This window comes from Pongo pygmaeus, chromosome 20, assembly GCF_028885625.2.
Source record: "Pongo pygmaeus isolate AG05252 chromosome 20, NHGRI_mPonPyg2-v2.0_pri, whole genome shotgun sequence".
In the NCBI taxonomy this organism is placed as follows: domain Eukaryota; kingdom Metazoa; phylum Chordata; class Mammalia; order Primates; family Hominidae; genus Pongo; species Pongo pygmaeus.
Genome location: NC_072393.2, coordinates 48,134,828 through 48,150,851, shown reverse-complemented (window position 1 = coordinate 48,150,851; position 16,024 = coordinate 48,134,828). Strand labels below are relative to the sequence as shown.

Here is a 16,024-nt window from a genome sequence, read left to right as displayed (position 1 = left end):
TTTGTAACAGTAGGCAATTGATTCCAACATTTAAAACATATCGTGGGTGAAATTAAAAAAAGCCTGTGGGCCAGATTCAGCCCTGATCTGTCACTCCTGCCCTGAGCCTGCACATACACTGTTCCCTGTGTTCACAGACCAGGAGGCCTCAAGGGCAGGCCCAGATGTGGCTTACTCTAGGTCCCAGCGTGGCCTAGGGATTTGCTGAGTGAAAATGGCCCTGTATCTGCTATGCAGCCTCCTCCAGGACTTGCATATGCTGTTCCCCTTGCCTGAAATGTTCTTTTCCTCAAGTACCAAGTTTTCACCAACCTTGAAAAATACAGGGTTGGCAGGGCACGGTGGCTCATGCCTGTAATTGCAGCTCTTTGGGAGGCCAAGGCAGGAGGATCACTTGAGACCAGGAGTTCAAGACCAGCCTGGCCAACATGGCGAAACCCCATCTCTGCTTAAAATACAAAAATTAGCTGTGTATGGTGGCGCACACCTGTAATCTCAGCTCCCTGGGAGGCTGAGGCAGGAGAATCGCTTGAACCTGGGTGGCGGAGGTTGCAGTGAGCCAAGATTGTGCCATTGCACTCTAGCCTGGGCAAGAAAACAAGACTCTGTCTCCAAAAAAAGAAAGAAAGAAAGAAGGAAAGAAGGAAAGGAGGAAAGAAAGAAAGAAGAAAGAAAGAAAGAAAGAAAGAAAGAAAGAAAGAGAAAAACACAGCTCTTCTATGAAGAATTCCCTCCTCACTAGGGCAGCCATCACTCCCTCCTTGGACTGCCCCAGCCCCTGCACCTCTCTTGCTCTCCTAGACACAACCACTGGAGCTGGGGTTGTGTGTGCCCACCACCAAACTGGGAGCCTCATGAGGACAAGGCCTTTGTCTCACTCACTCTGGAGCCCCAGCATCACCAGAGCTCAGGGTCAGGTACACAGCCACAGTGGGCATATGTGTTGGACTAACTGAAGTCCCAATTTTCCCCACCATGCTGACTCCTCAGGCCCTATGAAGGTAACAAGCAACAGTACCTTCCCCTCCATCTTGGACCTAGAACTCAGAGCTAAGAAAAGCTGCTCTTCTAAGTCAGCAACTCACTGAAAATCAAGAGGACCATGAAAAGTACTTTATTGAGGTCACTGGGAGTACAAGATATCTGTCTCCAGCCCTAGCCTCAGCCTCTCCTCAGTACAGTCTCATGGGTGGAAAAGACCAGGCTTCTGGACTGCTCTGGGCCACTACCCAGGAGAGGCTGGGCAGTGGGGAAGGGGGGCTGGGGCTCCAGTCCAGGACAGAGGTTCGGGGCAACAGGGGTGATGAAGACTGAGGCAGGGGCTGAGGAAGGCCAACCCCCCAGGGCCGAGGAGGGGGTGGCGTGGCTACCAGCCAGATGCTTTTTAACAAGTCAAACGCTGTTGGGGGACCCCAGGCTGTTCCAGATGGCGAAGACAGTGAGGGAAAGTGTGGTGGCCAGGGACCTCTTGGTGGTGCCAGACTCCCCCTGTGCGCGGTGGGCATGTTGGAGGTGTAGGGCATGGGGAAGGTGAACTCCTTTGTCCCTTGTTGCTTCCTTTGCCTCTCCTGCTCTGGGACTTGATCAGGGCTATTAATCCAGAAGGGTGTCATCTTTCTCTCAGAGACTCCAGGCTTGGCCCCTGGCACAGAGGAAAGAAGCATAGAGGCCAGCTGAGCTAGAGCCGACAAAGGAAAGGGGAGTACAGGGGCAGGAGGGAGGCTCACCTGGCAAGGGTGGCTGGGAGCCCCGAAGCACCAAGGCAAGGTCAGGCACACAACCATGACAGGCCTGCAAGGTGTGCACGACGGCATCCCTGGCATCCTGAATCAGGTTCCTCCGGGGGAAGGCCTGTGGCAAACTCAGCTGACACTGCAGCTCTGCCAGCAGCTGCCCCACGCCAGGCAACTCTGGGGAACTGGGTGGGCCTGGGCCCGAACCTCCAGGCACCTGGTTCTCTTTGTCCCTGGACTGTGGGGCTGGTTCCTGGGCCCTGCCTGGGCTTGGGGAGGGCTTGGCAGGGAGTGTGGGGCTGCCTGGCACCAGGGTCCCACTGCTAAGCAGCCTTGCAACATCTAGGGATTTCACCTCGTGGTTGAAGAGACCCCGGTGCTCCCGGCTCAGCCGGCCCTGGGTTATGACCACGAGCTTGGAGGCAGTAGGGACTATAGGTGGATCCCGAATGGCCACAGGAGGATCGTGGTGGGCTAATGGCCGGCGGCTGCCCATCAGGGCCTTGTTACGTTCCCGCCTAGTCTTCCGACGACGGACACGACCAGGTTTCTCAGGCTGCTGAAAAGGCTGGGAGACTGGTCCCTGGGTATCCATGGTGTCCTGGAATATAAAGATAGGGTGGCCATCAGCATGCAGATAAGTCAAGGGGAGTAGCAAAGTGAATAGGGAGGGCTGGGCGCGGTGGCTTATGCCTGTAATACCAACACTGGGGTAGGCCAAGGCAGGCCGATCACTTTAGGCCAGGTCACTTTAGAGCAGCCTAGCCAACATGGCAAAACCCTGTCTTTACTGAAAATACAAAAATTGGCCAGGCACAGTGGCTCACACCTATAATCCTAGTACTTTGGGAGGCCAAGGCAGGCAGATCACCTGAGGTCAGGAGTTCGAGACCAGCCTGGCCAACATAGTGAAACCCCGTCTCTACTAAAAATACAAAATTTAGCCAGACATGGTGGCATGAACCTGTAATTCCAGCTACTCAGGAGGCTGAGGCAGGAGAATCACTTGAACCCAGGAGGCGGAAGTTTCAGTGAGCTGAGATCATGCCATTGCACTCCAGCCTGGGTGACAGAGCAAGACTCCATCTCAAAAAAAAAAAAAAAAAATTAGCTGGGCGGGGTGGTGCACGCCTGTAATCCCAGCTACTCAGGAGGCTGAGGCAGGAGGCTGAGGCAGGAGGCTGAGGCAGGAGAATCGCTTGAACCCAGAAGGCAGAAGTTGCAGTGAGTCAGGATTGTGCCACTGCACTTCAGTCTGGGCAATAGAGTGAGACTCCATCTTAAAAATAAAGCAAAACAAAACAAAAAAACACAAGTGAATAGGGAGATGTTTTGGGGTGAGGTGGGAATACTATTTAGAATGACCAGGTGAGGCCAGGCATGGTGGCTCAAATCTGTAATCCTAGCACTTTGGGAGGCTGAGGCGGGAGTATCGCTTGAGGCTAGGAATTCAAGACCAACCTGAGCAGCAAAGTGAGACCCTCATCTCTACAAAAAATAAAAATAAAAATTAGCTGGATGATGCCAGGTGTGGTGGCTCATGCTTGTAATCCCAGCACTTTGGGAGGCCAAGGCGAGCAGATCACTTGAGGCCAGGAGTTCGAGACCAGCCTGGCCAACATGCCAAAACCCTGTCTCTACTAAAAATACAAAAATTAGCTGCATGTGATGGTGCGCGCCTGTAATCCCAGCTACTCCGGAGGCTGAGGCAGGAGAATCGCTTGAACCCAGGAGACGGAGGTTGCAGTGAGCTGAGACTGCGCCACTGCACTCCAACCTGGGTGACAGAGTGAGACTCCGTCTCAAAAAAAAAAAAAAAAAAAAAAAAAAATAGCTGGATTCGGTGGCCCACACCTGTAGTCCCAGCTGCTAGGGAAGCTGAGGTGGGAGGATCACTTGAGCCCAGGAGTTGGAGGTTACTCTGAGCTATGATTGCCTCACTGTGCCCCAGCCTGGGCAAGAGAGTGAGACCTTGTCTCTTAAAAGAGAGAGAAAAGATGAGAGAAAATAAGTGAGCAGAGAGAGATTGGAAAAGGTTTGGTCAGATAAGGAATCAACAGGAGTAAGATGAAGTCGAAGGAGTCACAGCTAATGGGAAGATAAGCCAGGAAATAGAGAAAGGCTATTAGGAAAAGGGACATGGGGAAACAGTTAAAAGATGGAGGGTGAGCCGGGTGCGGCGGCTCACGCCTGTAATCCCAGCACTTTGGGAGGCCGAAGCGGGCGGATCACCAGGTCAGGAGATCGAGACCATCCTGGCTAACACGGTGAAACCCCGTCTCTACTAAAAATACAAAAAATTAGCCGGGCGTGGTGGCGGGCGCCTGTAGTCCCAGCTACTCGGGAGGCTGAGACAGGAGAATGGCGTGAACCCAGGAGGCGGAGCTTGCAGTGAGCCGAGATCGCACCACTGCACTCCAGCCTGGGCGACCGAGCAAGACTCCGTCTCAAAAAAAAAAAAAAAAGATGGAGGGTGGGGGCCAGGCGCAGTGGCTCACGCCTGCAGTCCCAGCACTTTGGGAGGCCGAGGTGGGTGGATCATTTGAGCTCAGGAGTTTGAGACCAGCCTGGGCAACATGTGAAACCTCGCCTCTACTAAAAATACAAAAATTGGCCGGCGTGGTGGTGAATGCCTGTAATCTCACCTACTCAGGAGGCTGAGGCAGGAGAATCGCTTGAAATCGGGAGGCGGAGGTTGCAGTGAGCCGAGATCGCGCCACTGCACTCCAGCCTGGGGGACACAACGAGACTCTGTCTCAACAAAAAAAAAAAGAGAGATGGAGGGTGGTGAAGGGGTCATGAGATTGGAGGGATTTGGGGGACCAGAAAGTGATTCTGGACGGAGAAATCCGGGGTAGACGAGGTACAGGGGAATGCAGAAAGTGGAAAGAGATGGTAGAGAAAGAGAAGCAGGAGAGGGAGAGCAGCAAGAGAAGCCTGGAAAGCCTGAGAAAACCTCGAGAGAACAGAAAGGGAGAGAGAGGCGCGATCAGGGACAGGGCCTGATCACAAAGAAAGGGGCTAGGGTAGGAGAGGAAGCATGGTGGCCAGCCGTGGTAGGGCAGGGTGGGCAGAGTGAAGGGAGTGGGGTACGGTTGGTAGAAGCAGGGTGGGGGAAGGGTACCTCTCTCGCCCCAACGAACCCAGGCCCTTCCCACTTCACGTAGCTGTGGGGCGCAATGGCTTCTTTTCCGGGTTGACCCCAGCTCTCGAAGTCACCTGGCGCTGTTCCGGGCCTCGGGCGCCCCCACACGCATGCGCGTGCCCTTTCCATGCCCTTTGGCTTCGTGGCTCTGAGAGGACGGAAACCTAGAGCCGCGTGCCAGGGAAACGCCGGTTATAGCCCCTCCCCTCCCAGCCTCAATTTCAGAAATCTCCCTTTCTTGGTCTTAGCACCTCCCATCCACCAATTGGCTGTGAGGTTCACTAGGTCCGCCCCCTTCCTGAATGCTGATTGGTTCAGATAGCTATCGGCAGTCTTTCGAGGGCCAGTTGAGACCAGGCGTGCCAAGGGGAAGAAGGGTTATGGTAGCCCCCATGCACAGCTGTCCCCGAAGCAGCCACAGACATAATCCCTAGAAAACCTTTATAGTTGGCTGGGCGTGGTGGCTCACGTCTGTAATCCCAGCATTTTGGAAGGCAGAGGCAGGAGGCTGGCTTGAGCCCAAGAGTTCAAGACCACCCTGGACAACATAGGGAGACCCTGACTACAAAAAATAAATTAGCTTTGGGCGTGGTGGCTCATGCCTGTAATCCCAGCACTTTGGGAGGCCGAGGTGGGCGGATCACGAGGTCAGGAGATCGAGACCATCCTGGCTAACACGGTGAAACTCCTTCTCTACTAAAAATACAAAAAATTAGCTGGGCGTGGTGGCAGGTGCCTGTAGTCCCAACTACCCGGGAGGCGGAGCTTGCAGTGAGCCGAGATGCACTTCAGCCTGGGCGACAGAGCGAGACTCCGTCTCTAAATAAATAAATAAATAAATAAGCTGGGCGCAGTGGCTCTTGCCTGTGGGCCCAGCTACTTGGAAGGCTGATGCAGGAGGATCGCTTAAGCCTAGGAGGTGGAGGCAGCAGTGAGCCATGATCACGCCCACCTGAGGGAGAGGGCAAGACCCTGTAAAAGAAAAAAAATTAGGCCAGGCGCATTGGCTCATGACTGTATATCCAGCGACTCAGCAGGCTGGGGCAGGAGAATTGCTTGAACCTGGGAAGTGGAGGATGCAGTGAGCAGAGATCACACCACTGCATTCCAGCCTAGGTGACAGAGTAAGACTCCATCTCAAAAAAAAGTTACTGTAGTGTTGTGATTCATAGCTAGGCTTGGTTTAAATGCCCAAAATGGCACAACTGGACTGTGTGACCTTGGAAACGTTTGTAACTGGTCAGACTTAGTTTTCTGACCTGTAAAATTGGGTTGGTAATAAAACTACCTTCCTCATTTGGTTGCTAGAAGGATAAACTAGACCAATATGTCTAACTTGAAATGGGCCTGGTGAATGAAGAATGCCTGGAAGCTCTGTTTCTCACTAAGCTTTGCTTCAGGAACTGCTCCAACTTATCCCCTCAGACTTTATTTTAAAAAATTTTTTTCTCAGTTGGGTATGGTGGCTCACGCCTGTAATCCCAGCACTTTGGGAGGCCAAGGCAGGTAGATCATGAGGTCAGGAGATCGAGACCATCCTGGCTAACACAGTGAAACCTCTTCTCTATTAAAAATATAAAAAATTAGCCGGGCGTGGTGGCACATGCCTGTAGTCCCAGCTACTCAGGAGGCTGAGGCAGGAGAATCGCTTGAACCTGGGAGGCAGAGGTTGCAGTGAGCCGAGATCGTGCCATTGCAGTCCAGCCTAGGCAACAGAGCGAGACTCTATAAAAAAAAAAAAAATTCTCTCTTATTATATCACTGACTTGAAGGCATAATAATGACTTTTTTCTTTTCTTTTCCTTCCTTTCTGAGATGGAATTTCAATCTGTCACCGAGGCTGGAGTGCAGTGGCACAATCTGGACTCACTGCAACCTCCACCTCCCGGGTTCAAGCGATTCTCCTGCCTCAGCCTCCCAGGTAGCTGGGACTACAGGCGCAGACCACCTTGCCCAGCTAATCTTTGTATTTTTTAATAGAGATGGGGCTTTGCTATGTTGGTCAGACTGGTCTTGAACTCCTGATGCCAAGTGAGCCACCTACCTCAGCCTCCCAAAGTGCTGGGATTACAGGAGTGAGCTACCATGCCTAGCTGATTATGACTTCTTTTTTGGAGACAGGGACTCACTCTGTCATCCATCCTGGAGTGCAATGACACAATCATGGCCCACTGCCGCCTCATCTCCCAGGCTCAAGCAATCCTCCTGCCTCAGCCTCCCAACTAACTGGGACTACAGGCACTTGCCTTTTTTTTTTTTTTTTTTTTGAGAAGGCGTCTCGCTCTGTCTCCCAGGCTGAAGTGCGGTGGTGCCATCTCAGCTCACTGCAAGCTCCGCCTCCCGGGTTCACGCTATTCTCCTGCCTCAGCCTCCCGAGTAGCTGGGACTACAGGCACCCGCCACCACGCCCAGCTAATTTTTTGTATTTTTAGTAGAGACGGGGTTTCACCGTGTTAGCCAGGATGGTCTCAATCTCCTGACCTCGTGATCTGCCCACCTTGGCCTCCCAAAGTGCTGGGATTACAGGCGTGAGCCACCGCGCCCAGCCCTTTTTTTTTTTTTTTTTTTTTTTAGACAGGGTCTCACTATGTTACCCGGGCTGGTCTCAAACTTCTGGGCTCAAGCGATCCTCGCACCTCAGCCTCCCCAGTAGCTGGGACTACAAGCATGCATCACTGCACCTGGCTCCCTCACACTTTATTTGTTTGTTTATTTTTGTAATTAAGACAGAGTCTCGCTGTGTCACCCAAGCTCGGCCACTGTCGCCCAGGCTGGGCTGCAGTGGCGCGATCTCAGCTCACTGCAACCTCTGCATCCCAGACTCAAGCAATTCTCCCGCCTCAGCCTCCCAAGTAGCTGGGACTACAGGCGTGAGCCACCATGCCTAGCTATTTTTTTTTTTTTTTTTGTATATTTAGTAGACACGGGGTTTTGCCATGTTGGCCAGGCTGGTTGACCTCAAGTGATCCGACCATGTCAGCCTCCCAAAGTGCTGGGATTACAGGCATGAGCCTCCACGCTGGCCTCCCTCAGACTTTAAAATCAAGCTATTCCACGATATTCCCCATGCCTAATAAGAAAGTGATTACCTGTATCTTTTCTTTCTGCTTGCCCATTCTTCATTATCTTTCAGACCCAGCTGAGATACTACTCCTAGGAAACCCATAGTCCTCAGAGTCCTTCTCCTCTTCCTCCCCAGAGGTCCCTGTCTCTCCCTCAAACACAACTTTGATACCCCTACACCTCTGTGTCTGGATCTGTCTCCCTAAACACATTGGAACAAGGTCAGGAGCTGACCCACTCATTTACTACTCATTCAGCAAGCACTTGTGGAATAACTACTGTGTGCCTGGCCCCGTTCCAGGGAAGTGGATTGAAAAAGAACATAAACACAATGAATAACACTCATCTCTGTCTCAGTATCAATCCACCTCGAAGGAATGAATACATGGGAAGGTCCCACCTGGAGTGGGGCTACAAGAACATGATCAGGACGTTTAGCGGGGAGTGAGCCCCCCACCTGGTCCCAGAGAGGGAGATCTGAGAAGACACTGAGGTCTGAGATTAATTTGGGGCAGCGTTGGGGGAGAGGCGCGACCCTAGGTGGCCTTGGCTGTGGATGTACGTTTCAGAGCTCAGACACACCCAGTTGGCCTGTGGGTTTAGAGAGGGTGTAGAGGCTGCAGATCTGCAAGATGATCTGCCGGAGGGACGCCAGACTGGACCTGAGCCCTGGAGGCGTCTCTAATTTCCTTTCTCTTTCTGCACCTTCTTCTACCCTCCACGCAGGTCCTATAGCGTTTTGAATGCAAAGATATGTAGTTTATATGTTATGCCACGCGCGCGCACACACACACGGTGTTTTGAGTAGGGGTCCTGTGATGTCTTGAATGCAAAGATATGTACTTTAGATTTCAACACACACACACACACACACACACACACACACACACACACACGGTGTTTTGAGTAGGGGAAGCCCACGAGCAGATAGGCTCACTAAAGCCCTGGCGCGGCCTTAGAGTGGCTCCTTAGAAGGGAGCCTCGAATTTTTACATTTTGTCATCTTCCTTTTCTGTCCCCCGCATCAGTAGAAAATGGGAGCGTCCCCCCCAGCCAGGTGCATTCGAGCCACCCCTTCAAGGGAATATAAGAATGGACTCGTCCACTCGCTCCCCTCCCCCCACCACGTGAATGGGTCACCCCCACCCACCCGCAACAGTAGGTGGTCCCTTCCGCACATTTCACTCTGTACAGCAAATGGTTTCTTCCCATTTGCTAGACAGCGGGCTAGATTTTCCCCGCCCACTCTCGACTCTTCAGGTAGTTCGCCCCTCCCCGTGACCGGTGGGTGGTTTCTCCCTCCTCCCCGTCTCGGGAGCCGGATGGTCTCGCCTCTCCCTCCCCCCACCCCGTGCCGGGTGCGCGGCCTGCGAGTCAGCTGCCCGAGCGGGAAGCGCCGGGCGAGCCCACTGTGCGGCCGTCGTGGGGGAAGCGAAGGTTCCTGATTCCACCTACCTCCTAAGTGAAGGTTTCCGTCCCTGGAGAGGAGGCGGCGCCCTGTATCGGCCTTCGTCCTCCGCGGGTGTGCTAGCGTTGGGACGGTCCTTTGTTGCCGCTAGGGGTAGGAGTGGGCGTGGCGGAGCCAGCTCGGTCCGGAACACTCCCGGGCCGACCCGACTCGCTCATCCTGCAGGAGCTGCGGCGCCAAGATGAGTGGAGAGGAGAACCCAGCCAGCAAGCCCACGCCGGTGCAGGACGTACAGGGCGATGGGCGCTGGATGTCCCTGGTGAGCGTTCCCACCTGGGATATTGAGGAGTCCGGGGTGCGGGGGGCGGGGGGTGGCTCAGGAGAACGGCTGGTTCTTGCCACTCTCACTACCTGATTGGGAAACTGAGGGCAGTTGAGGAGGTGCTGCCTAAGGGAGCAGGGCGGGGCGGGCCCTGGAGCGTGCGTGCCATTGACTCCCTCTCGCGCGCTCCCGCAGCACCATCGGTTCGTGGCTGACAGCAAAGATAAGGAACCCGAAGTCGTCTTCATCGGGGACTCCTTGGTCCAGCTCATGCACCAGTGCGAGGTGAGGGCAGTCCCTCTCCCCCTGCCCCATCCAGCCCTGTGCCCATGCTGACACATCTGGACCAGAACCCAGGCCAGGTGGGGTATTATGGGAGTACCCAGATTGGCCTGAGGCAGCCCGAGGCTCTGAGAATCTTGGTGTAAGGTGCAACATTCTATTGAGAAAGAAATGTATGCCTTGGTTTTATCAGATTGGATTTGTGTATAATGTGCTAAGACCTAAAATGAGGCTTTACTGCCATAGGCTTGCCTAAAGTGAGGCTCTTTCTTGTTTGCTTTAAGTAGTGCACAGCCCTGTTGGATTTACACAAAGCTATAGTCACTTTACAGGAAGTGAAGGTCAACTCTAATGGCACTCCACAAAGAGGACTCAATCATAATAATATCTTTCCACGAAGCATGTCCAACTGTAATGGGTTTCATCAAAATAAGTTTCAACTGTAATGCCATTGGTTCAATGCATGGCTCAAGCAGACTGGATTTTCATAAAGTGAGTCTTGCTTCTATGGGGCTTGGTTTGTTTTGTTGGTTGGTTGGTTGGTTGGTTTTTGAGACAGGGTCTTGCTCTGTCACCCAGGCTGGCGTGCAGTGGTATGATCTCTGTTCACTGCAACCTCTGCCTCCTGGGCTCAAGCGATCCTCCCACCTCAGCCTCCCGAGTAGCTGGGACTACAGGTGCACATCACCATGCACCTGGCTAATTTTTGTAATTTTTGTAGAGATGGGGTTTTGCCCTGTTGCGCAGGTTGGTCTTGAACTCCTGGGCTCAAGCAGTCCTCCCACCTCAGCATGAGCCACAGAGCCTGGGGCTTGGTTTAAAGTGAGAGACTCTAAACAGGGTGTGGTGGCTTACGCCTGTAATCCCAGCACTTTGGGAGGCCTAGGCAGCCGGATGACCTGAGGTCAGGAGTTCGAGACCAGCCTGGCCAACATGGTGAAACCCTGTCTCTACTAAAAATACAAAAATTAGCTGGGCATGGTGGCACATGCCTATAGTCCCAGCTACTTGGGAGGCTGAGGCAGGAGAATCACCAGAACCTGGGAAGCAGAGATTGCAATGAGCCGAGATTGCACTACTGCACTCCAGCCTGGGCAACAAGAGCGGAACTCCGTCTCAAAAAATAAATAGGCCGGGCACTGTGGGCTCATGCCTGTAATCCCAACACTTTGGGAGGCCGAGGCGGGTGGATCACCTGAGGTCAGGAGCTCGAGACCAGCCTGGCCCACATGGTGAAACCCCATCTCTACTAAAAATACAAAAAATTAGCTGGACATGGTGGCGTACACCTGTAGTCCCAGCTACTCGGGAGGCTGAGACATGAGAATCACTTGAACTAGGGAGGCGGAGGTTGCAGTGAGCCGAGATAGTGCCACTGCACTCCAGCCTGGGTGACAGAGTGAGACTCTGTCTCAAAAATAAAATAACTCTGTCTCAAAAATATAAAATAAAATAAAATAAGTGAGAGATTCTAATAGATTTCTATAAAGTAAGGTTCAGCCATGCTGGAGTTTGCTCCAGGTGAAATTTTAAGACTGCTTCCATGAAGTAAGGTTCTTCCATAATGGCATCTGGTTAACACCTGGACAGAGGGGGATGGTCCATGCGGACAGTGCCCTTGTGCCCATACCACTTCTTGCCCACAGATCTGGCGGGAGCTCTTCTCTCCTCTGCATGCACTTAACTTTGGCATTGGTGGTGACGGCACACAGCACGTACTGTGGCGGCTGGAGAATGGGGAGCTGGAACACATCCGGCCCAAGGTGAGCGGGGCTTGGGTGGGGCTCTAAAATATCTTTTGGCTGCCCCCTCACTGCTGTTTCATGTCTCTTTTTCCACAGATTGTGGTGGTCTGGGTGGGCACCAACAACCACGGACACACAGCAGAGCAGGTGACTGGTGGCATCAAGGCCATTGTGCAACTGGTGAATGAGCGACAGCCCCAGGCCCGGGTTGTGGTGCTGGTGAGAGGCTGGGAGGGTGGGAAAGGAAAAATGGCAGTGGTCTGGGACCCCCTCAGATATAGCCACAGTTGGCACGGTTCTAGGCAGCTTGACATAGAGCAGTGGCTTTCAGGCAGAATCTCGCGTTGGAGCTTGCTATACCCTTCAGAGTGGCTGTGGTTGAGAATGTGCTCAGAGACCAATTAGCCTATTTTGCCCAGGGATGGCTTGAGACTTTGGGGGTATTGAAAAACTAAAAAACGGGCCAGGCACGGTGGCTCACGCCTGTAATCCCAGCACTTTGGGAGGCTGAGGCAGGTGGATCACCAGGTCAGGAGATCGAGACCATCCTGGCTAACATGGTGAAACCCCGTCTCTACTAAAAATACAAAAAATTAGCCAGGCACGGTGGCGGGCGCCTGTAGTCCCAGCTACTCGGGAGGCTGAGGCAGGAGAATGGCATGAACCCGGGAGGCGGAGCTTGCAGTGAGCTGATACTGTGCCACTGCACTCCAGCCTGGGCGACAGAGCGAGACTCCATCTCAAAAAAAAAAAAATTAGTTGGGCATGGGCTGGGCGCAGTTCATGCCTGTGATCCCAGCACTTTGGGAGGCCGAGGCAAGTAGATCACCTGAGGTCGGGAGTTCAAGACCAGCCTGACCACACATGGAGAAACCCCATCTCTACTAAAAATACAAAATTAGCTGGGCGTGGTGGCACATGCTTGTAATCCCAGCTACTTGGGAGGCTAAGGCAGGAGAATCGCTTGAACCCAGGAGGTGGAGGTTGGAGTGAGCCAAGATTGCACCATTGCACTCCAGCCTGGGCAACAAGAGCGAAACTCTGTCTCAAAAAAAAAAAAAAAAAGCCGGGTGCGGTGGCTCACGCCTGTAAACCTGTAATCCCAGCACTTTGGGAGGCCGAAGAGAGCGGATCATGAGGTCAGGAGATCGAGACCATCCTGGCTAACAAGGTGAAACCCCATTTCTACTAAAAATACAAAAAATTAGCCGGGTGTGGTGGCAGGCGTCTGTAGTCCCAGCTACTCGGGAGGCTGAGGCAGGAGAATGGCATGAACCCGGGAGGCGGAGCTTGCAGTGAGCCGAGATTGCGCCACTGCACTCCAGCCTGGGCAACAGAGCGAGACTCCATCTCAAAAAAAAAAAATTAGCTGGGTATGATGGTGCACAAAACCTGTAACCCCAGCTACTTGGGAGGCTAAAGGGAAAGGATCACTTGAGCCCAGGAATTCAAGGTAACAGTGAGCTGTGATAATGCTACCGCACTCCAGCCTGGATGACAGAGACCCTGTCTCACCAGAAAACAAAAGAAAAACCCTCAAAAAACCTTGAATAGGCCAAAAGTTGTCAGGCATTCCTGGGGCAAATCTAGGCTCCATCACTTGTAGGTAGCTAGGACATTTCCTCTTCTGAAAGGGGATTGATCCCTTGGCATGAGCCATGATGTTGGTATCTTTTATTGATTTATTTTTTTTTGGGACAGAGTCTTGCTCTGTTGCCCAGGCCAGAGTGCAGTGACGCAATCTGGGCTCACTGCAACCTCCTCCTCCTGGGTTCAAGCGATTCTCCTGCCTCAGCCTCCACAGTAGCTGAGACTGCAGGCGCGTGCCACCACGCCTGGCTAATTTTTGTATTTTTAGTAGAGATGGCGTTTCACCATGTTGGCCAGGCTGGTCTCAAACTCCTGACCTCAAGTGATCCACCCATCTCAGCCTCCCAAAGTGCTGGGATTACAGGCGTGAGCAACTGCTCTTGGCCTATTTATTTTTTGAGACAGGATCTGGCTCTGTTGCCCAGGCTGGAGTGCGGTGGCATGATCTCAGCTCACTGCAACCTCTGCTTCCAGGGCTCAAGTGATTCTCCCACGTCAGCCTCCCAAGTAGCTGGGACTACAGGCACACGCCATCATGTCCCGCTAATTTTTGTGTATTTTTGTTAGAGATGGGGTTTCACCATGTTGCCCAGGTTGGTCTCGATCTCCTGACCTGGTGATCCACCTGCCTCAGCCTCCCAAAGTGCTGGGATTACAGGCGTGAGCCACTGAACCTGGCCAATGTCAACATTTTTCTAAGTGATACTTGGAAAGAGGCTAGGCCGGGCGCAGTGGCTCACGCCTGTAATCCCAGCACTTTGGGAGGCCGAGGCGGGCGGATCACGAAGTCAGGAGATCGAGACCATCCTGGCTAACACGGTGAAACCCCGTCTCTAATAAAAATACAAAAAATTAGCTGGGCATGGTGGTGGGTGCCTGTAGTCCCAGCTACTTGGGAGGCTGAGGCAGGAAAATGGCGTGAACCCGGGAGGCGGAGCTTGCAGTGAGTCGAGATCGCACCACTGCACTCCAGTCTGGGCGACAGAGCAAGACTCTGTCTCAAAAAAAAAAAAAAGAAAAGAAAAGAGGCTAAAACTCAGAAGTCTCTTGCTAAATGAGGGCTAGGATGTGATATTTAGGAACTACCCTCCCATCCTCCCCACTTGCCCATCCCTAGTGTTTTCTGCAGCTGGAAACTTCATGGTGGTGGGTGGAGGACAGGTTGGCACAGAGAACGAGATACTCAAATCCTTGTTTCCTTACTACGCCTTGTGTTCCTGCTCAGGGCCTGCTTCCGCGAGGCCAACATCCCAACCCACTTCGGGAGAAGAACCAACGGGTGAACGAGCTGGTACGGGCGGCACTGGCTGGCCACCCTCGAGCCCACTTCCTAGATGCCGACCCTGGCTTTGTGCACTCAGATGGCACCATCAGCCACCATGACATGTATGATTACCTGCATCTGAGCCGCCTGGGCTACACACCTGTTTGCCGGGCTCTGCACTCCCTGCTTCTGCGTCTGCTGGCCCAAGACCAGGGTCAAGGTGCTCCCCTGCTGGATCCCGCACCCTAAGCATCCTGCTGCCTTCCCACAACATTAAACTCTCCTTCCTCAGTGTGCTGTTTCCTGCTTTATGGTCGAACCTGTCTGGGTATCTGGGTACCGCCACTAGTCCTTATCCTGATCTGTGACCCTGCAGTTCTGCAAGGTGTTTTTTGTGTGAGACAGGGTCTCTCTCCGTCACCCAGGCTAGGGTACAGCGGTGAGACCACAGCCCACTGCAACTTCAACCTCCCAGGCTCAAGTGATCCACCCACCTCAGCCTCCTGAATAGCTGGGACTACAAGCATGTGCCACTACGTCCAGCTTATTGTATTTTTTGTAGAGAAGTGGTTTTGCCGTATTGCCCAGGCTGGTCTGACTCCTGAGCTCAAGCAATCCACCTGCCTCAGCCTCCCAGGGTGCTGGCATTACAGACATGAGCCACCATGCCTGGCCATGGTTCTATTTCTGCCCAGGGCAGGTATCACTGATCCATTAAGGCACTGTGATTCTTGTGGTTAGGTTAATTTCCACTATCACAATAGTGTGCTTCAGGCAGGCGTTACCAATTAGTAAACACTAGTTAAGACCAGCTTGCCAGCACTATCCTACAGGACCAAGGTCAAGCAAGAATTCTGGGAACAGTGACCCAGTGCATATGCTGTTGCCCTGGCTGGAAATTCCTGGTGCTCCATCTCTAGCTTAGGTGCCTCTTCTGTGGAGGCGTCCTGACCCTCCCACTCCTAGTTGTCATCCCTCCACACAGGGTGTAGGTATCTTGTCACCTCAGGTGGGCACTGTGTCCACATGCTGAGCGGGAGGGGTGTCACCCAGCGGACGTTCCTTCAAGCCCAGTTGCAGTGCGGGCCCAGGCCACATGGGGGCAGCAGGGGTCACACTGAGGACCAAGGGTACTCCAGGTAGACTAGGCTCCCTCCCACCCACTGCCACCTCTGGGCTAGGACCTCTTGGGACCTGCTTCCTGAGTACAAATGACCCCAGAGCCAGTGAGGGTAAACCATCCAGTGGCATCTTGCCTCAGGCCTTCCCCAAACTCACAGTCCAGTGGCTGAGAACAGGGCTGGCAGGCATTGAGGCTCCCTGAGCACACAGGCTCCTAAACTGGAGAGGGGCCATCTGGTCCACAGTAAGTCAGGGACCTGGCCTATGTGGTTCCTCTGAAGTTGGGGGCAGTGGCACCGGAATTGTTGCCCCCACCTCATGGAAAGCCTGCTGCTCCATGACAACTCAGG

The 16,024-nt window shown here is 53.3% G+C and overlaps 2 protein-coding genes across 3 annotated transcripts; one reads left to right on the top strand and one right to left on the bottom strand.

Moving 5' to 3' along the window:
• Nucleotides 1-1,101: 1,101 nt before the first annotated feature.
• PRR19 (proline rich 19) lies at nucleotides 1,102-9,582 on the bottom strand. 2 transcript variants are annotated; one of them, XM_054463371.2, is made up of 4 exons: nucleotides 9,397-9,582; nucleotides 4,858-5,042; nucleotides 1,728-2,334; nucleotides 1,102-1,642 (listed from the first exon to the last, which is right to left on the bottom strand). In XM_054463371.2, exons 2-4 carry the CDS (start codon nucleotides 5,005-5,007, stop codon nucleotides 1,173-1,175), a joined length of 1,227 nt encoding a protein of 408 aa, XP_054319346.1. In that variant the 5' UTR covers nucleotides 5,008-5,042; nucleotides 9,397-9,582; the 3' UTR covers nucleotides 1,102-1,172. The 2 variants fall into 2 exon arrangements, with proteins under 2 accessions (XP_054319346.1, XP_063514992.1); XM_063658922.1 differs by lacking the exon at nucleotides 9,397-9,582 and adding an exon at nucleotides 6,534-6,599.
• PAFAH1B3 (platelet activating factor acetylhydrolase 1b catalytic subunit 3) lies at nucleotides 9,581-14,844 on the top strand. The gene is made up of 5 exons (XM_054463397.2): nucleotides 9,581-9,668; nucleotides 9,867-9,956; nucleotides 11,600-11,716; nucleotides 11,795-11,917; nucleotides 14,514-14,844. Exons 1-5 carry the CDS (start codon nucleotides 9,591-9,593, stop codon nucleotides 14,799-14,801), a joined length of 696 nt encoding a protein of 231 aa, XP_054319372.1. The 5' UTR covers nucleotides 9,581-9,590; the 3' UTR covers nucleotides 14,802-14,844.
• The last annotated feature ends 1,180 nt before the right edge of the window (nucleotides 14,845-16,024 follow it).

Excerpts from the sequence above, each read along its gene's own strand:
- PRR19 (XM_054463371.2), bottom strand. The coding sequence starts at position 5,007 with ATGGAAAGGGCACGCGCATGCGTGTGGGGGCGCCCGAGGCCCGGAACA. Across the intron at positions 2,335-4,857 it reads GGTTCGTTGGGGCGAGAGAG|GACACCATGGATACCCAGGG; the intron begins GTACCCTTCCCC and ends TTTATATTCCAG. Across the intron at positions 1,643-1,727 it reads CTCCCAGCCACCCTTGCCAG|GGGCCAAGCCTGGAGTCTCT; the intron begins GTGAGCCTCCCT and ends CCTCTGTGCCAG.
- PAFAH1B3 (XM_054463397.2), top strand. The coding sequence starts at position 9,591 with ATGAGTGGAGAGGAGAACCCAGCCAGCAAGCCCACGCCGGTGCAGGAC. Across the intron at positions 9,957-11,599 it reads AGCTCATGCACCAGTGCGAG|ATCTGGCGGGAGCTCTTCTC; the intron begins GTGAGGGCAGTC and ends TCTTGCCCACAG. Across the intron at positions 11,918-14,513 it reads AGGCCCGGGTTGTGGTGCTG|GGCCTGCTTCCGCGAGGCCA; the intron begins GTGAGAGGCTGG and ends GTTCCTGCTCAG.